Source organism: Saimiri boliviensis, chromosome 5 (assembly GCF_048565385.1).
Source record: "Saimiri boliviensis isolate mSaiBol1 chromosome 5, mSaiBol1.pri, whole genome shotgun sequence".
Taxonomy (NCBI): domain Eukaryota; kingdom Metazoa; phylum Chordata; class Mammalia; order Primates; family Cebidae; genus Saimiri; species Saimiri boliviensis.
The window spans coordinates 136,852,099-136,872,742 of record NC_133453.1 but is presented as its reverse complement, the minus strand read 5'-3'; the positions used below and the strand labels follow the sequence as shown (position 1 = coordinate 136,872,742).

The following is a 20,644-nucleotide window of genomic DNA, read 5'->3' as shown; positions in this document are numbered from 1 at the left end:
TCTGCTAGGTTTTGAGTTTTTTTGATCTTGCTCCTCTAGCTCTTTCAATTTTGATGATAGGGTGTCAATTTTAGATCTCTCCTTTCTTCTCATGTGGGCACTCATTGCTATATATTTTCCTCTAGAGACTGCTTTAAATGTGTCCCAGAGATTCTGGTATGTTGTGTCTTCGTTCTCATTGGTTTCGAAGAACATCTTTATTTCTGCCTTCATTTCATTGTTTATCCAGTCGACATTCAAGAGCAAGTTGTTCAGTTTCCATGAAGCTGTGCGGTTCTGAGTTAGTTTCTGCATTCTGAGTTCTAACTCGATTGCACTGTGGTCTGAGAGACTGTTTGTTATGATTTCTGTTCTTTTGCATTTGCTGAGGAGTGATTTATTGCCAATTATGTGGTCAATTTTAGAGTAGGTGTGATGTGGTGCTGAGAAGAATGTATATTCTGTGGATTTGGGGTGGAGAGTTCTGTAAATGTCTATTAGGTTTGCTCGTTCCAGGTCTGTGTTCAGGTCCTGGATATCCTTGTTGATTTTCTGTCTGGTTGATCTGTCTAATATTGACAATGGGGTGTTAAAGTCTCCCACTATTATTGTGTGGGAGTCTAAGTCTCTTTGTAAGTCATTAAGAACTTGCCTTATGTATCTGGGTGCTCCTGTATTGGGTGCATATATATTTAGGATCGTTAGCTCTTCTTGTTGCAGTGATCCTTTTACCATTATGTAATGTCCTTCTTTGTCTCTTTTGATCTTTGTTGCTTTAAAGTCTATTTTATCAGAGATGAGAATTGCAACTCCTGCCTTTTTTTGCTCTCCATTTGCTTGGTAGATCTTCCTCCATCCCTTTATTTTGAGCCTTTGTGTATCCTTGCATGTAAGATGGGTTTCCTGGATACAGCACACTGATGGGTTTTGGCTTTTTATCCAATTTGCCAGTCTGTGTCTTTTGATTGGGGCATTTAGTCCATTGACATTTAGGGATAGTATTGTTATGTGTGAATTTGATGCTGTCATTTTGATGCTACCTGGCTGTTTTGTTGGTTAGTTGATGCAGATTCTTGATTGTGTTGCTGCTTTTTTACCATTTGGTGTGTTTTTGGAGTGGCTGGTACTGGTTGTTCCTTTATGTGTGTAGAGCCTCTTTCAGGAGTTCTTGTAGAGCAGGTTTGGTGGTGATGAAATCTCTGAGTGCTTGCTTGTTCACAAAGGATTTTATTTTTCCTTCACTTATGAAGCTGAGTTTGGCTGGATAGGAGATTCTGGGTTGAAAGTTCTTTTCTTTAAGGATGTTGAATATTGGCCCCCAGTCTCTTCTGGCTTGTAGGGTTTCTGCTGAGAGATCTGCTGTGAGTCTAATGGGCTTCCCTTTGTGGGTAACCCGACCTTTCTCTCTGGCTGCCCTTAGCATTTTCTCTTTCATTTCAACCCTGGTGAATCTGACGATTATGTGCCTTGGGGTTGCTCTTCTTGAGGAATATCTCTGTGGTGTTCTCTGTATTTCCTGGATTTGAATATTGGTCTGCCTTGCTAGGTTGGGGAAGTTTTCCTGGATAATATCCTGAAGAGTATTTTCCAGCTTGGATTCATTCTCTTCATCACATTCAGGTACACCTATCAGACGTAGATTAGGTCTTTTCACATAGTCCCACATTTCTTGAAGATTTTGTTCATTCCTTTTTGCGCTTTTTTCTCTGTTCTTGCCTTCTCTTTTTATTTCATTGAGTTGGTCTTCGACCTCTGATATCCTTTCTTCTGCTTGGTCAATTCGGCTGTTGAAGCTTGTGCATGCTTCACGAAGTTCTCGTGTTGCGTTTTTCAGCTCCATCAATTCACTTATTCTCCTCTCTATGCTGTCCATTCTCGTCAGCAGTTCGTCCAATCTTTTTTCAAGGTTCCTATTTTCTTTGCGATGGGTTAGAACATGTTCTTTTAGCTCATTGTAGTTTCTTACTACCCATCTTCTGAAGTCTGATTCTGTCATTTCATCACCCTCCTTCTCCATCCGGTCTGGTTCCCTTGCTGGTGAGGAGTTGTGATCACTTTTAGGAGGAGAGGTGTTCTGGTTTCGGGAGTTTTCATCCTTTTTACGCTGGTTTCTACCCATTTTTGTGGGTTTATCCACCTGTTGTCTGTCTCTGTCCCAGGGAGTTGGAGCTTTATGAGTTTCCGTTGCACTACTGCCTTTTTTGATTTTTTTTTTTTTTTTCAGGTCGGACTCGCCCAGCTAGCAGCACGCCTAGCCTCTGCCTGCCCGCAGGGGCTTTGCTGAGCTGCTGTGGGCTCCGCCCAGCTGCCCTGAGCTCTTCCCTGTAGTCCTTTTTATATGGGCGTAGTTAGAACTGTCTGGGCAATGGTGGCCCCGCCTCTGTTATGGCGGACTCTCTCTGTTGTGGCAGGTTGCCTCGGCAACGGCGGGTTGCCTCGGCAACGGCAGCCTGCCTCCGTAGCGGTGGAGAGTCTCAGTAATGGCGGAAGCCCCTCCCCCACGGAGCCGGACCGTCCCGGTTCAGCTGTGCTTGGTTTGAAGGGCTCAACCCAGAGGGTTTCCAATTACTGTTTTTGTTTTCGTTGTTGTTGGGGGTGGAGGGGTGGGACCAACCGAGCCTGATCACCTGGCTCCCTGACTCAGAGTCTTTTCTTTTAAGTTGAACGACCCCGCGTTCCGGTCGCTTGTTGAAAAGGCGCTGGGATCTCCCGTGCTGCGACTCACGGAGTCGGCTCGAACCGTGGCGCCGGCTCCTGGCGGATTTTTTGCCTAGGAATCTCCTGGCCTGGCTCGCTATTTCAGATGAATGGGCTATTCTGCCGTCTCAAGGCTCTGCTCGCCAGCTAAGAGGGCTCCCAGACCAGTGGCTTTTGTACGGAGAACCGCAGCAACAGGGAGTGGTCACAGCAGCCGCGCGGGCGGAATCAGCCCCGCGGGGGCCAAAACAGCCGCACCGGCTGGGACTGCGACACTGGCGACCCCTCTGCCTGGGTATCTCCTGGTCTGTGGGCAATAAGAGTTCGTCTGGAAATGCAGCGTCCACTCACCCTCTGCACTTTCACTGGGAGCTGAAGTCCTGAGCTGTTCTTAGGCGGCCATCTTGAAAGTCGGATCCCTATTTCTTATGATGACTTTAGTGAGATATAATTCCAATATACCACATAATTCACCCATTTAAAGTGTCCAACCCAGCTGGGCATGATGGCTCACACCTGTAATCCTACCACTTTGGGGAACCAAGATAGGAGGATCACTTGATGCCAGGAGTTTGGACCAGCCTGGTCAACATCATCAGAACCCATCTCTCTAAACACATAAAGTATCCAACTCAGTGGTTTTTAGTATATTCACAGAGTGGTGCAGCTATCACTAAAATCAATTTTAGAATACGTTAATCACTCCAAACTGAAACCATGAATCTATTAGTAGTTACTCCCTATGCATCTCCCGAATTTTCTTTCTGTGCATAGATTTCCCTATTCTGGATTTTCATATACATGGGACATACAATATGTAGTCTTTTCTGAATAGCTTATTTTATTTAGCATCATGTTTCCAGGGTTCATCTATGTGAAGCATGTATCATTTCTTTTAATTGCCATATAGTCTTCCATCCTATGAGTATACCATCTTTTATTTACTCATTCTTCAATGGATAGATGTTGTACCAGCCTGTTCTCACAGTGCTATAAATAACTGCCTGAGACTGGATAATTTATGAAGGAAAGAGGTTTAGTTGACTCACAGTTCTGTGTAGCCAGTGAGGTCTCAGGAAACTTACAATCATGGCGGAAGGGGAAGCAAACGTGTCCTCTCATAGTGGCAGGAGAGGGAAGTGCAGAGCAAAGTGGGGAAAAGCCCCTTATAAAACCATCAGATCTCATGAGAACTCACTCACTTTCATGGAAACAGCATGGGGGAGCCACCCCCATAACCTAATCACCCACCACAAGGTCCCTTTCACAGCACATGGGGATTATGGGAACTACAGTTTAAGATGAGCTTTGGGTGGGAACACAGCCAAACCATATCAGATATTTAAGTTGTTTCCTTTTTGGGGCTATTATGAATAATGCTGCTCTGAGCAGGTGTATGAGTTTTTGTGTGGACATATATTTTGATGGCTCTTGGGAATATACCTAGGAGTGGAATTGCTGGGTCATATAGTAATTCCATGTTTAACCTTTTGAAAAACTACCAAATGGTTTTCCAAATTCCTGTACTAATTTATATCTTACTAGGGAAGTGTGTGAGGTTTATGATTTCTTACATCCTCCCGTCAACATTTTGTCTTTTTGCTTATAGCCATCCTAGGGGTTATGAAGTGGTATCTCATTGCGGTTTTAATTTGCAATACACTGATGGCTAGTGATGTTGACTTTGTTTGCATTTGCATATTGTAAATCTTCTTTTGAGAGCTGTCTACTCAGGTCTTTTGACAATTTTACATTGGGTTGTCTTTTTATTATTGATGTTTAAGAGTTCTTTATATATTTTACATGCAAATGCTTTGATCAGCTGTATAGTTTGCAAGTAACTCCTCCCATTCTATGGGGTGTCTTTTCACTTTCTTGATTATATCCTTTGAAGCAAAAATGTTTAACATTTTGATGAGTCCTATTTATCTAGTTTTTCTTTTGTTTGCTTTTGCTTCTGGTGTCATATTTAAGAAGCCATTGTCTAATCCAGTGTCACCAAGGTTTATGCTATTTTTTTTCTATAAATTTAGCTCTTACATATAAGCCTTACATACTTATATGTAGGTTCCATTTGAGGTAATTTTTGTATATGGTGTGAGTTAATTTTTTTTTTTTTTTTTTTTTTTTTGAGATGGAGTTTCGCTCTTGTTACCCAGGCTGGAGTGCAATGGCGCGATCTCGGCTCACCGCAACCTCCGCCTCCTGGGTTCAAGCAGTTCTCCTGCCTCAGCCTCCCTAGTAGCTGGGACTACAGGCACGCCACCATGCCCAGTTCATTCTTTGTATTTTTAGTAGAGACGGGGTTTCACCATGTTGACCAGGACGGTCTTGATCTCTTGACCTCGTGATCCACCCGCCTCGGCCTCCCAAAGTGCTGGGATTACAGGCTTGAGCCACCGCGCCTGGCGAGTTAATTTTTTTACATGTTTTATAGGGGTTTGACTTTATGTTTTTGCATGTGGACCTCTTTTCTCTCTTTCTATGCTTGTAATCTTATTTTATAAAACATCTTGTGTATCTGAGTGATTATTCCTTGTCAGTGTATAAAGTGCTCTTTATTCATTTATATGGCTGCTTAGTGTTCATTATATGGATGTATGTAACATTATTTAATCAGTCTTCTGTTAATGGACAAGTAGATGTCATTTCACACATGTGGAAACCTACGTGTAGGACAAATTCCTAGAAATGGAATTGCTGATTAAGGGCTATATCTTTTGTAACTGAAGGATATTGTCAAACTGCTCACTGTATAGGTTCACAGACAAGTCATGAGAGAGTGTTTCTGTACCTCCTTGCCAACAGTGTATTTTCAGATAGTTCTATTTTTGCTAGATTTATAGGTGAAAAATGGAATCTCTGTGAAGATCAAACTTACATTTCTCTTGTTTCAAGTGAGATTGGGCATTTTTTCATGGTAAAGAATGCAGAGACATTGGGGTTTGTGTGTGTATATGTGTGTGTGTGTGTGAACTGCCTGTGTTTTGTTCTTTACCAATTTTTCAATTAATTATTGATCTTTTTTATTGATTTATAAGGACTATGTATTAAGGAGATGAAATTTAAAAAAATTTATACTGAGGTTGGCCAGGCACGGTGGCTCACACCTGTAATTCCAGCACTTTGGGAGGCCAAGGTGGGTAGATCACTTGAGGTTAGGAGTGGTCCAGCTGGGATCAGCTGGGATCCAAACCATATCACGCTATATTCAGTTATTGTAGTTTTACAGCGTGTTTTACCATCTGACTTCTTTATAGAATTTTCCTGGCTATTCCATCCTTGCTGCTTCCCCCATCCCCATGAATTTTGGAATCAGCTCATTCAGATCCCCAGCAGAAATTGGTCCGTCTCTTATTGCATTTCACTGAACTTGTAGATTAATTAGGTGGCTTGAAATCTTTATGAGATCAAGTCAGAGGCTCAGCGTGCCCTCCTTTCATTGACACAAGCTTTTTTTTTATTGCTTTTGGACATCACAGAAGCTGGCTGGCAACCAAAAGAACTTGCAGGGGTGCCTCTGGGTCCTAAGAATTGTCTGTTGAGTGCCGAGCCCTAGGGTTGGGGCACATTCAGAGATCCGAGGTGAGTTCCTGCCCTCTTGTTGCAGGGTAAAGGGCTCCGGTTGTGGGTTGTGATGACCTGGATTTGCTTCCTGGGGCAGGTGGCTCAGTGTCTCCTGGCCTTGCTTTTCTTGCCTCGATAGTGGGAACTCTCCTTGCCTCACTGGCTGGAGGCTGTGATGAGATCACAAGTGCATGGCCTGGCACTCAGGATTGCCACCTCTCAGTGCCTGCTGTTACTGTCACACCAGCGCCGTGGATGATGCAGGAGGGGCCCGCATGCCTGGAGGTCACGTGTAGACAGTGCCCAGCAGCAGAGATATGCCTATGAAGAGGGGCTGCAGGAGCTTCAGGGTTCGGAAAGAGAAAACCCTGCCGGGTTGGGGTGTCCTGGAATGGCTTCAGGCGAGGTAGGAAAGCTCATGGCCCACTGGAGGACGTAGAGTGAGAGGTGTTAGAGGCTCTGTCATCAGAACCCCCACCACACCTGGCAGGAAGTAGAAATGGATGAAGAAATTCAGGTTTAGGATGAGAGGCTTGCTCAGAAGCACACAGACAAGGGAATAGCAGGGCTGAGTGCTGAACCTCAGTCTCTGCGCTTCAAGTCGGTGGCTCTGACAGTCACACTAGAAACTGAACTGAGTCTACAGCGTTTAGTCCTGTTTTGTTTTCATTGTGGGGAGGACAAGGAAGGAAGGCCTCCCCCGCTGCAGCCTGCCAGGCTCTGGTGCCCTCCCTTGGCCTCCTCGTTTGTGTAAGTGACACATATGAGCCCTCACGCAAAACCTGTGTCTGACCAGCTGGTGAACAGTCCATTGAGTAAACAAACCCTCTGGCTTCAGGATTGTATTTCAGACTGAAGTAAGTTTGGACATCTCTCTCTTGTTAGAAATGAGTTTTGGTTTGGATGGAAGGGTGCTTTATCTCTTCTAGAAATTCTCTGGCCTTGCCTAGTCCTGTGAAGACAATATGGACGTTTACTTATTAACAAAATGGCCACTTGCCAGCTCAGCCAGGTTGAGGTCTCCTGGTTAACAGTAGCCTATCTCAGAAAAGAAAGATTCCTGCTGTGGAAGATGGGCTGGTGGTGTCTTTTCACTTCTTTACTTCCCCAAGTTCCTTCTTGGATGGGAGGTGCTAGCTGGGCTGTCCTTGCAGGCTGCTGTATTACTGGTCCCCAGCATCACCCAGCACGCAGCTGAGGAGACAGACTCTGGACGTGGGGGCACTGGGCTGCAAACCTGGGCTCGCTCTTTTTTTGTTTTATCTTTGGGACAGAGTCTCACTCTGTCGCCCAGGCTGGAGTTGCACTCTAGACTCACTGCAACCTTTGCCTTCTGGGCGTAAGTGATTCTCCTGCCTCAGCCTCTCAAGTAGCTGGGCCTACAGGTATGCGCCACCACACCTGGCTAATTTTTGTATTTTTAGTAGAGATAGGGCTTTCACCATGTTGGCCAGGCTGGTCTCAAACCTCTGATCTCGTGATCCACCTGCCTTGGTCTCTCAAAGTGCCGGGATTACAGGCGTGGATCACTGCACCCGGCCAAACCTGGGCTCTTTCTAGAACCAGGTGTTGTCCTTGACCTGCCCGCGTCTCTGGGTAAGATGAGGGCCCTGTGCCCAGGGCTGGCCCTCTGCCCATGAAGGGACCCAGGGGACTTCAGTGTCATCACTCTGCGTAGTTTCTTCCTTCGCCTCAGGCTTGTGGCCGTTCCGGGAGGTGCAGTTGTTGGATGTTTGTCCTCATGGAAAGTCTGCTCACAGGTAGCCCTAAGCAAAGAATGTCACTCTGCTTCATGTGTATGGTTCCTTGTTTCTATAAGGGGCAGAGTCCTGGGGTTTAAACAGGCTTGAGGATACAGGGGAATTATACTGACATGTGGAAGGCTCCCTGTGCAAATTGTGGAAAAGGCCCCAAGAAGGGCTTGTGGTTGTGGTTTCCCTTCGTGCAGTGCCTTTCCTGACACCTCGAGGCCGTTAGGGTTTGCTAGGTCATGTGTGACAGAAAACCCGGCCCCAGCTGCCTTTGGTGAAAAAGAGAGTAGCCTTGTAGTTTTTAAGGAGAGCTGGCTTGGTAGTCAATTTAGGACTTGATTTTTCTCTCTCTCTCCATTCTGCCCTCTACCATATTGCCTCTATTTTCTGTTTCTAGATGGTGGCATGATGGCTTATGTCATCTGGGCCTCAAGGCCACTGGGAGAGGCACCCATCTGCTGGGTTCTAGCCCTCACAACAGAGGCTCCTTGGCGTGGGTTGCTAGTGCCTTCTTCCCTCTGCCCTGCTCCCCTGCCATTGCCATGGCTTGGGGGTGGCAATGTCGGGATTGGCTCAGGCTCCAGGCTCACGTCCATGCCTAGAGCTGGGGGTGTGGCCAGGCCCTTGTGGGAGGGGCTGCACCCAGGCACAGAGGATACAGATGCCAAAAGGAGGGAGCGAGTGGGCGTGGGCCGGCTGCACACCAGCACACTCCCTGAGGCAGTCACAGTTTAGAAAGAGTTTGTTAGAAGTGTGTCCAGATTGGTTGAGCTTGGTGACTCACACCTGTAATGCTAGTACTTTGGGAGGCTGAGGCGGGTGGATCACCTGAGGTCAGGAGTTCAAGACTAGCCTGACCAACACGGAGAAATGCCGTCTCTGCTAAAAACACAAAATTTAGCTGGGCATGGTGGTACATGCCTGTAATCCCAGCTACTCAGGAGACGGAGGCAGGAGAATTGCTTGAACCTGGGAGGCGGAGGTTGCAGTGAGCCGAGATCGCACCACTGCACTGCAGCCTGGGCAACAAGAGTGAAACTCCATCTCAAAAAAAAAAAAAAAAAAAAAAAAAGTGTGTCCAGATCAGTGTGGAATAGGAATGTGTGAATTGTGCCAAGTGACATTTTCCAGAAAGTGTGATGAGGAAGGGCCAAGAGTTTTTTAGTGCTAAAGTCCAGTAGCTATGAAGTCTGGTACGGCGTGGAGTGGGGCTCTTGGATGGGAGTGAGTGGGAGTGGCAGAGCTGGGGCCTTGCCTCTGGGCATGCCAGGGATGGCTGAAGGCCACCTGTTGGGGTGGTCTGAGCTGGAGCATCCCCTTGACCTGTCAGGGGTCATATGTGCTCACTTTGCCCTGTGATTTTCCTGGGTTGATTCCATGGTCTATACTCTCAAGCCCTGTGCTCGCCTAGCTCGGTGGCGCATTTCAGATCATGGGTAGTTGTGTGGTACTTTCACTTAATTATGTGGGAAGGAGACCCTACTGCAATTCTCCTGGTCACTGGACTGCCTGCTTCAAACCCTAGCTCTGCTACTAATTAGCTACGTAGCTGTGGGCAAGTCAGCCTCCCGGAGCCTCAGTAAGACAGGGATACCAGCAGCACGTGCCTTTAGGTGTTTTGCATTTGATCACGAATGTATATTGCTTAACAGGCACCCAGGAGACGTTCAACTTTTAGGGACTATTTTACTATTATTATTTTGAGACAGCATCTCACTCTGTCCCCCAGGCTGGAGGTGTAGTGGTGCGATCTCACTTGGCTGCAACCTACGTCTCCTGAGTTCAAGTGATTCTCCTGAGTAGCTGACTACAGGTGTGTGCCACAACACCCAACTAATTTTTGTATTTTTTGGTAGAGATGGGGTTTCACTATGTTAGCCAGGCTTGTCTCAAACTCCTGACCTCATGTGATCTGCCTACTTTGGCCTTCCAAAGTGTTGGGATTACAGGTGTAAGCCACTGCACCCGGCCTATTATTTATTATTATTATGTTACTGATTTTTTTTAGAGACAAGGTCTTACTCTGTTACTCAGGCTGGAGTGCAATGGGGTGATCATAGCTCACTGAAGCCTCACTGGATCCTGGAATCAAGCGATCCTCCCACTTCAGGCTCCTGAGTCACTGGGACCACAGGTGTGTATCACCACACCTGGCTAGGTTTTTTTTTTTCCTGGTTTTTGTAGAGATGGTGGTCTTGCTGTGTTGGCCAGTCTGATTTCCAACTCCTGGCCTCAAGTGATCCCCTGCCTCAGCCTCCCAAAGTGCTGGGATTACAGGTGTGAGCCACTGTGTCCAGCCTAGCAGCCTAGTGAATTATTATTTAAAAAGACATGTTGAAGAATCTACACTTAGAGAAGAGAGAGCCAGACTTGGTGAGGATTTTGAGACCTCAAATACGCTTTATTTTCCCACTTTCTCATGTTCTCTCTCTCCGAGGCGGAACTGCACTGTTCTCTAAGCCCACCGGTCTCTGACAGGCTTGCGGATCAGAAGGTAGGTGGAAAATGCTCATTGACTTTCGTCCTGAATTGCCTGGCTTCTGACTGGTGCACAGTTAGTAAAGGAAGAATTCTCCTTTTAATTTGAGAAATGTGCCAGGTGTGGCAGCTCATGCTTGTAATCCCAGCACTTTGGGAGGCTGAGGCAGGTGGGTCACCTGAGGTCAGGAGTTTGAGATCAGCCTGGCAAACATGGAGAAACCCTATCTTGACTAAAAATACAAAAATTAGCTGGGTGTGGTGGCAGGTGCCTGTAATCCCAGGTGCTCCAGAGGCTGAGGCAGGGAGAATTGCTTGAATGCGGGAGGCGGTGGTTGCAGTGAGCCAAGATTGTGCCACTGCACTGCACTCCTGCCTGGGCTATAGAGCAAGACTCTTTCTCAAAAAAAAAAAAAAAAAAAGAAAAGAAAAAGAAATGTGTGAAGATTTCCCACACCCCCAATCCCACTGCCCCATCCCTGTACCCCAACTCCATTTATACCCTGCAAGGTTTCCCACCCGCCAAACGAGGAGACCCTTGTCAACATGGCAGGTGCACCTCGGCTGGGAACGTGTCTCAGTGTCTTTAAATTTCTCAAGAGTCTCAGTTTTACCCCTATTAACACACCCAGCAGTGGAAACAGCAGAAATTGCTCTTCTTTTGTAAGGAGAGTTGTGTTTCAGAGAGTTGGTTGTTTGAAATGTGATTTCTCGAGCTCATTAGGTCAAAACTGACATTTGAAGTATGCTTGAGGACTCTTGCTAATAGCCTTTTGTATTAGGATTCTTTAGGGAAACAGAATCAATAGGGTGTGTGTGTGTGTGTGTGTGTGTGTATGTGTGTGTGTATGTGGACAACGAGAGAGTAAGAGAGAAAGGAGAGAGAGAAAGAGAGAGAACCTTACTATAAGGAATCAGCTGATGTGATTATGTAGGCTGACAGTTCCCAAGATCTGCCATCTGTAAGCTGGAGACTCATGAGGGCTGATGGTTTAAGGTCCAGCCTAAATGCAGACAAGCTGACAAGGTGCAGACACACAAAGACCTGATGTTTTAGTTTGAGTCCAAAGGCAGGAAAAAAACTGATGTCTCAGTTGGACGGCAGTTAGACAGGAGGAGTTCTCCTTACTCCTTGAGAGAAGGGTCTGCCTTTTTGTTCTATTCAGGCTTTCAACTGAGTGGATGGGAGGGCCATCTGCTGTAGTCAGAGCCCATTGATTCTACTGTTAATCTCATCCAGGTCCGTCCTGGCAGACACAGTGAGGTTGTGTGACCAAACATCTGGGAACCCGGTGGCCCACTCAAGTCCTAGAGCACTGACCATAACACCTTTGCTATAATCTCGGGATTTTTAATTTGCTGGGTGGCATGGCTGCAGAGGCTGCGCTAAAGTATCATGGGTCACAGCGTTATAGTCGCTGGTGCAGTTCTGCTGCTCCCATGGGCAGATGTTCAAGGGCCTTATTTTAGCTCATTAGGCTAATTTTCTTATTGTAAGACTATACATGAATGATAAAATTATAGAGAGGGAAAGTGATTTCATAGGTGGTGGGGATTCATTCCCGAGAGGCAGGGCTGAAGTCAGAGCCTCCGGAATCTTCTCCCAGGGTCTTCCATCAATCCTGCCCCAGGGTCAATGGCTACCTGAGGCATCAAGTTCCAAGTATGCAATGAGATTTGCTAATCTGATTTTGCATTTTCTGGGCTTTGCACAAGTCAGAAAAGAGTTGCAAACATGACTATGACTCCTCAGCCTGAAGCCATCTGGGTGTGTTTTTTTTGAGGGTCTACAGGGGACTTTCTCATGTCCTTGTGTTTGCAGGATATTTCATTTTCTGCTGCTCCAGAGGCTTGTTCAGGCATGTGTCAGAAATGGATAGCCCAGCCTTGCCCCTTTGCAAAAGTCAAAGTCTCCTGCCAGACAGCCACAACTTGTCTGGACAGAGATTTAGGGCTGTCTTCCCAAGAAAGGCATGTGTATCGGGAGTTTGACCCTAGTCTCCAAGGCTTGAGGATGGGTGGTTTTCCATGTGGTTTTGTCTTGGATTGCTTGTGGCATTTGGAGCCACTTCTGGTCTTAACTTTCCCACTTCCAGTGTTGAAATGGAATTGGTCTAGGACAGAATGCAGAGATTTATTTTATTCCTTTGGAGGGAGGTGGACAGAAGAATCTGTTGGGGAGAGAATGTGGAGCCAGCTGTTTATAAAGTTAACACTTAAGTCCCACACAAAGCCTGCTTCCTAAATACTCTTGTCCCAGGGCTACTGGCAAGGTGACTGGCTATGCCCCTTTGGTTTATCCTGTTACTGCTGGGCTTGGCATTTGCACTATGCTTTATCCTTCATTCAGAATCCAGGTAGATTCACACGCATGTCTGTGCCTGTGCGTGTGTGCGTACCTGTGATAAAAACAGGGAGGAAAAATGCTTTGTGATGAGCCTTGGGTATCATCAGACTTTACAGTTGATTGTTCCCCCTCTTCCAAAATCTTACTCCTTTTCTCTACCCAAGGAACCATGAGAAGGGGGTGCTATGGGTTGTCTAGGTTGCTTTATGCCAAAGACATAGTATTGAAACTTTTCATGTCAATGACGTGACACTTTGGTAAATCATATCAGTTAAGACAAGACCAAGCTGCTGTTGCTAAGAGATTTTAAAAAAATCTGAAAGCGAAGTTCTGTTTTCATTCATTTCACCAACTTACTGGAGAGTTTCTCTGTGCTGAAGACAAAGAGACGTCTCGTGTCTTTGATGTGGTCTCCACCCGGGAATAGTTTACGGTCTGCAAGAAGAATGTGTAGGGAACCTGATTCTTCGGTGCTCTGTTTTTGACTTTCTGAGTTGACTGATTTCTCATAGAGAGTATTAAATATTCTGAAAAAGGAGGGACACCAGCGAATACAAAGCAATTGGGAACAAATTCAAGAGAATGGAGGAACAAACACAAAGAACTTCAATCGTCACATTAAGAGTGCTATTCCCGGCGGCATCCTAGACCTTCCAGCCATGTGCTGATACGTGGCGTAGCCTTTGTGCAGAGTCTTAGGCTAGAGAAGGAAGTGGCTTGTGCCAGCGCTTTCCCTGCAGCTCACAGTGACCCTGTACCATCCTAAAGATAAGAACATAGTGTTAGGTCTGGCATCGTGGCCTATGCCTGTCATCTGAGCACTTCAAGAGGCTAAAGTGGGAGGATCACTTGAGTTCAGGAGTTCAAGACCAGCCTGGGCAACATAACAAGACCTCTTCTCTAGTACAGTTAGAAAAAAAACCGAGCCAGATGTGGTGGCATGCGCCTTTAGTCCCAGCTTCTCAGGAGGCTGAGGTGAAAGGATTGTGTAAGCTCAGGAGGTGGAGGCTGTAGTGAGCTATGATTGCACCACTGCACTCCAGTCTGGGTGATAGAATGAGACCCTGTCTTTAAAAACAAAACAAAATAGCAAAACCAAACCAACACACTGTAGTGTTGTAACCATTTTCCTCATGAATCCTCATGATGTAAACAAAATTGAGTCATTTCCATAAGCCCTTGTCCTAGGAGAAACGAGGTAGCGTGTTTAATGTCTCTTGATTTATTGTCATTCCTAACAGACTTTTGCCAAGAGCCTGCTGTGTGCAGGCCTAAGTGCTTCCCCTCATGCAGGGCTCTCTCACTTGCGAGGAAGGCTGTTCCTCTCCAATTTGATTTGCGAGGGAATGGAAGCTCAGGGAGATGAACTGACTTGCTCCTGGTCACATAAGCACAGAGCAGCCCATTTCTGACCCAGATCTCCCCTGGCTGGCCCATAGGGTGATGCCCTTGAGCGCCAGGCTGTGACAAACCCTGTCCTCATTGCACATCTTGGTCTTTGGGGACTTTTTAGAGCATGAAGTTTGCCTTTTTAAAATATCGCATTTGTGGCTGGGCTAACGCCTATAATCCCAGCACTTTGGGAGGCTGTGGTGGGCGGATCACGAGATCAGGAGTTTGAGACCAGCCTGGCCAACATAGTGAAATGCTGTCTCTACTAAAAATACAAAAAAAAAAAAAAAACCCCAAAAAAACAAAAAACATTAGCTGGGCATGGTGGCAGGTGCCTATAATTCCAGCTACTCAGGAGGCTGAGACAGGAGAATTATTTGAACCCAAGAGGCAGAGGTTGCAGTGAGCCGAGATCATGGCGTTGCACTCCAGCTCCATTGACAGTGGGAGACTTCATCTTAAAACAAACAAACAACCAAACAAAATATTGCGTTTGTGTATTACGTACCTTGCTTACTCAGTTTTTAGTGCTCAAAGCTCAAAGTGAGTTCTGCTTTAAGGGTTAGTGAGGTCGGTCACTCACTCACGGTCCCATGGCCGTAAGTGGGGCAGCAGGGTGTTAACTGAATCTCCTCGGAGCAGTCTCAGCAGCCAGCCTGGAGGCAGCAGCATGGTTTCCTTCTGTCAGATCCTCATGCTCTCAGATGGAGGAAGGAAACCTGACTTATCACCAGCTGCTAAGTTGCTATCAGGTCCTCTGGGGCTTGGGCCCAGGGGCTCTTTCTCTCCCAGCTGTGTTCTCACCAATGTGCTTCTCCTGCAGGTCGGGAAAGAGGTTAAAGAGGACCCGCAAGTATGATATCATCACCACTCCAGCCGAGCGAGTGGAAATGGCGCCGCTGAACGAAGAGGATGATGAGGATGAGGACTCCACAGTATTCGACATCAAATACAGGTACAGGGTGGGATGGAGGCCTCCCCCTCGGTCTTGGATACTGAGTTGGTGGGACCTCGAGGGCAGCTATGGTGTCCATGTGTTCTTGTTTTTTGGTTAAGCGTTGGGCCCTAGGGTGTTCTGCACATGGAGAGACCTGCTCTGATCATGTACGAGTCCGTTTTCATGCTGCTAATAAAGACATACCTGGGATTGGGTTGTTTATAAAGGAAAGAAGTTTAATTGACTTGCAGTTCCATAGGGCTGTGGAGGCCTCACAATCATGGCAGAAGGCAAGGAGGAGCAAAGTCACCTCTTATATGGATGATGGCAGGCAAGAGAGCTTGCGAAGGGGAACTCCCCCTTATAAAACCATCAGATCTTGTGAGACTTACTCACTGTCAGGACGAGAACAGCATGGGAAGACCTGTCCCTATGATTCAGTTACCTGCTGGGTTCCTCCCACAACACATGGGAGCTACAATTCAAGATGACATTTGGGTGGAGACACAGACAAACCATATTAGATCCTTTCCTAGAACACAAAGCACCCAGAAACCCAGCAGAGAAATGCTTATTTGTTTTCCCATGAGAACATGAAGTCACCTTTAAAGAAGGAAAAGGAGGGTTGTGCTTCAGACAACAAGCTGCTAGTTGTCCACTGCTTGTGGGGGGTCCGGCTGCTAGCTGTGTGTGCTACACACCAGGCACCCAAACAGCAACTTCTCTTTCAGCCTTGCTTACGTCGATAGCTGAGGACGTGGGTGGTTGGGTGAATTGCGTTCCTGCTTGGATGGAGTTTACCAATGAGCTCTAAAAGCAGGTGTGTTTCCTAAAGGTTTTCTCTAGGTAAGTCAGAAGGACTTTGTGACTTTAGGATTATAGTGTGGGTTTTCAGATCATTTTGGGATGTACTTTTAATATGTGAGCTTCTTAATGGAAGAGCTGAGGATGAGCATAGTTTTGAGATGAGGGTGCAGAGACCCAGAGAAGGGGCATTGCTTGGCCAAGGTCCAGTTAGTAGTAAAAGTGGAGCAGAAATCCAGGCTGGTCCCCATCTTGGGTCCCCAATTCTGTGGCTTCTGCCTGTCTGGGAAGGCAAGCCTTCCACCGTTTCTCACCACAGCCTTGGCTATCCTTGGCCCTTCTGCATAAATCAGTTGTCAGGTTCAACAAGGCAGTGTTTGGGATTTTGTTTGGAGCTGCATTGCCTGTAGATCAATTTAGGGAGAATCAGCACTTTTACATTGACTTTTCCAATTCGTGAATATGGAAGGATTTTCCATTTATTAGATATTTAAAAAATGTCTTTCAGTACTTTCAAAAATTTATGTATAAATGTTTTGTACATTTTGTTAGATATATTCTCATAGGTATCTTACGGTTTGATATGTATATTTTTTATTTTAAAGTACTGTTTTATTTACACTCATGTCTGAAAAAAATGACTGTATTATAATCTTTACATACATACTGGTTTTGGAAGCTGAGTTTGTTAGTGAATCATACCAAAATCTCATAAAGAACTTGAAAGCATTAAACTGATTGGTTATGGATAGCAGACTGGGAGAAAAATCCCACTAGCTGTAATTTGCATTTTAGGCAAAGGGGCAGCACCCTTTGAAAAGAATCAAATCAATTAGTAATATTTATCCATACCACAGAATAATACACAGTTAGCCCTCTGTACTTGAGGATTCCACATCTGCAGGTTCAACCAACCATGAATTGAAAATATTTGGGGTTGGGCATGGTGGCTCATGCTTGTAATCCCAGCATTTTGAGAGGGTGACAAGTGCAGATCTCTTGAACTCTGGAGTTTGAGACCAGCCTGGACCACATGGTGAAAACACCGTTCTAAAAAAAAAAAATTAGCCAGGCATGGTGGTGCATGCCTGTCATCCCAGCAACTTGGGAGGCTGAGGTGGGAGGATCACTGGGGCCTGAGAGGTCAAGGCTGCAGTGAGCCATGAGCATGTCACTGCACTCCAGCCAGGGCAACAGAGCAAGACCCTGTCTCAAAAAAAAAAAAAAAAAAGGAAAATTTTGGGAAAAACAATACAATGAAAATAATACAAATTCAAAAAACAATACAGTGTAAGAACTATTTACATTGTATTAGGTATTAGGAATATCTAGAGATGATTTAAAGTATACTAGAGAATGTGCATAGGATACATGCAAATCTGACACCATATTATATAAAAGACTTGAGCATATGTGGATTTTATCTTTGCGGGAGGTCTGGGAACCAATTCTGTGAGGATACCAAGGGATGATTGTATACATAGGAAAGTTAGCGATTGTATTGATTTTATCACTATGCCGTTTTATCTGTCTCATATTCAATACAAAGTAGTAAAATATAATGTGAAGAAAACCATGTCCTTACCACTATTCGCAATCAAGAGTCTGCTTCCTCCTGCAGAGCAAGGCATGTTGTACAATAGGGAGCACTTAGTGGTTCGAGTGGATCAATGTACCGTTTTGATTCGGAGCCACTGAACAGCATCTCATCAATCTTTGGTGACTGAACTAACTCCATGGGAACCATGATAGACAGAACCATTTTCGTGGTATCTCCATATCCCACTAATAAGAGAAGACCCTAAACAAGGAAATATAGCAATCAATCTGCTCAGAAATTCTCTATATAGACCGTTTACTAGAAGGTGGGAAAAAGGGCCTTTCTCTGCATGCATAGATGTCAGTATTATTGTGGCCTGGTTGCTGGATTGATATTATGTCTGGTATAATGAAGATAAGGCACACATTAAAACTGGTGTCAGATTAAGAAACTTCCACAGCTTGTCTCTGTTCTTCAAATAATGGAGCGAGTTCCTTTTCTGGGCTGACAATGAGTACCGTATTGGCATTGCTGCTGGCGGTGAAACTCACCACTAAACATAAACAATTAAATTGAACCACCTGACTTTTTAATGATTGTCACTCTAACTGGCATGAGATGGTATCTCAGTGTGGCTTTGATTTGCATTTCTCTAATGATCAGTGATAGGAACACTTTTACACTGTTGGTTGAGTGTAAATTAGTTCAACCATTGTGGAAGACAGTGTGGTGATTCCTCAAGGATCTAGAACTAGAAATAACATTTGACCTAGCAATCTCATTACTGGGTATATACCCAAAGGATATAATATAATCATTCTACTTTAAAGACACATGGACACGTGTGTTTATTGTGGCACTGTTCACAATAGCAAAGACTTGGAACCAACCCAAATGCCCATCAAAGATAGACTGGAAAAAAAATGTAGCCATAAAAAAGGATGAGTTCGTGTCCTTTGCAGGGACATGGATGAATCTGAAAACTATCATTCTCAGCAAAGTAACAGAACAGAAAACCAAACACTGCATGTTCTCACTCATAAGTGGGAGTTGAACAATGAGAACACATGGACACAGGGAGGGGAACATCACACGCTGGGGCTTGTCAGGGGGTTGGGGGGCTAGGGAAGGGACAGCATTAGGAGAAAGACCTAATGTAGATGACTGGTTGATGGGTACAGCAAAACCTCCGTGGCACGTGTATACCTATGTAACAAATGTGCACATTTTGCACATGTACCCCAGTACTTAAAAGTATAATAAAGAAAAGAAATATTTTGAGACAATGAAAATAAATAGTATTTATTAAAAAAAAAATTGAACCACCTGGTAGGTGTCAAAGTTAACAGACAAGTCCAAGTTTGTTTTTTGAACATCCGGGTTAGTTTGCTGGCTGGCGTGTTGCAAGGGCAAAAGTAAGTGAGACACCTGGTGCCAAGCGTGCTTTGGGGCATTTTCAGCGGTGGCTTTAATGATGTGCATCTCATCTCTATCTGACACAGCCATAGCACAGGGCCTTTCAACTCTTGGTGGATTTTAATACATGAATCGTGTGAGCTCCCTGAAGCACCTTAGCAGTGTCTTCTCTGCCCCTATTCCAAGCAGAAATGAATCCCTCCGTATTAGTTTTCTGCTCCAGACCATTGGCTGTATAAAGCACCCCTTTGTCCCACTGACCAGTCTCCATGCCTGGGTTTCCACTTCTGGGGCTGCCAGGTTCTCTCTGCTGTCATTTTGGGGACAGGGTCAAAAACAGATTTCTCTGCAAACTGCCACCTCATGAATCGTGACTTTGTCTCTGATGTCTTTGAAAAAATATCGTTTTAAAACTTTTTGTTCATGGCAGTTATTTTTTTTAAGACATTGATTTTTAAAAAAATTCAGCAACCTTGCTAAACTTTTATTAATTCTTGTAGGATAAATGTGGAATCTTTGGGTTTTCTGTGTAGACATGTCATCTGAGACTAAGAAGAGTCCCTATCCCTGCTCCCAAGTCCTTAAACATTTTCTCTCTTCTTTTGCTTTTTGGTACTCTTGGCCACGAAGTCATTGTTAAATAGAAGTGATACCACTTCTGACACCAGGCTGGGCGAGGTGGCTCATGCCTGTAATCCTAGCACTTTAGGAGGCGGAGGCTGGAGGTTCGCCTGAGGTCAGGAGTTCAGCCTAGTCAACATGGTGAAACCCCATCTCTACTAAAAATATAAAGAATTAACCAGGCGTGGTGACAGGTGCCTGTAATCCCAGCTTCGTGGGAGGCTGGGGCAGGAGAATTGCTTGAACCAGGGAGGTAGAGGCTACAGTGAGCCAAGATCTCACCATTGCAGTCTAGCCTGGGCAATGAGAGTGAAACTCTGTCTCAAAAAAAAAAAAAAAAAAAGAAAAAAGTGATGATAACAGGCATCCTGTCTTACTATTGATATTAAAGGGCATGCTTTCAATATTTCACCACTTAGAGTAGTATTTGCTGGAGAATTTTTGTGGATTTCTTCCTCCTTCAGGAAGTTTCCCTCTCTTCTTCATTTGCTGATGCTAAATCCTATTAGACACTGTTCTAGCTCTATTGAGAAGGTCAGACTCTTTCCTTTAATCTGTTACAGTGGCAAATTTATATTCATTAATTTTCTTTTTTTTTTTTTGACAGAGTCCTGCTCTGTTGCCCAGGCTGGAGTGAATGGCATGATCTCGGTTCACTGCAACCTCTACCTCCTGAATTCAAGCAATTCTTGTGCATCAGCCTCCTGAGTAGCTGGGACTACAGGCATGCACCACCCTGCCAGGCTTTTTTTTTTTTTTTTTTTTTAACTAGATACGGGGTTTTGCCATATTGGCCAGGCTGGTCTCGAACTCCTGACCTCAGGTAATCCACCCACCTCGGGCTCCCAAAGTGCAGGGATTACAGACATGAGTCACCATGCCTGTCGATACATTCATTAATTTTCTAATATTAAATCAACTTAGCGTTCCTGAGATAAAAGAGGGCACGTCGGGCCACATTCCATTTGCTAAGGTTTTGTTGAGGGCTTTCTTGTGTCTCTTAAGGGCTGAGGTCTGACCTATCATTTTCCTATTTTGTATTATCCTTGTCAGGCTTTGATAAAAGTTTTACTAGCCTCTTCAAATGAGTTGGGTCATGCTCCTTATTTTCCTTT

The 20,644-nt window shown here is 45.1% G+C and overlaps 1 protein-coding gene across 3 annotated transcripts in view; it reads left to right on the top strand.

Moving 5' to 3' along the window:
• Positions 1–20,644, top strand: part of FAM174B (family with sequence similarity 174 member B) — a 94,872-nt gene that overhangs the window by 16,165 nt on the left and 58,063 nt on the right. For all 3 annotated transcript variants that reach the window (XR_005582326.2, XM_039480082.2, XM_039480083.2), the window contains exon 2: positions 15,035–15,166. Coding sequence is in view for 2 of the 3 variants with exons in the window: in XM_039480082.2 (XP_039336016.1) it covers positions 15,035–15,166 (132 nt within the window). In the remaining variant the exon portion in view is untranslated. The remainder of the gene's footprint in view (positions 1–15,034; positions 15,167–20,644) is intronic.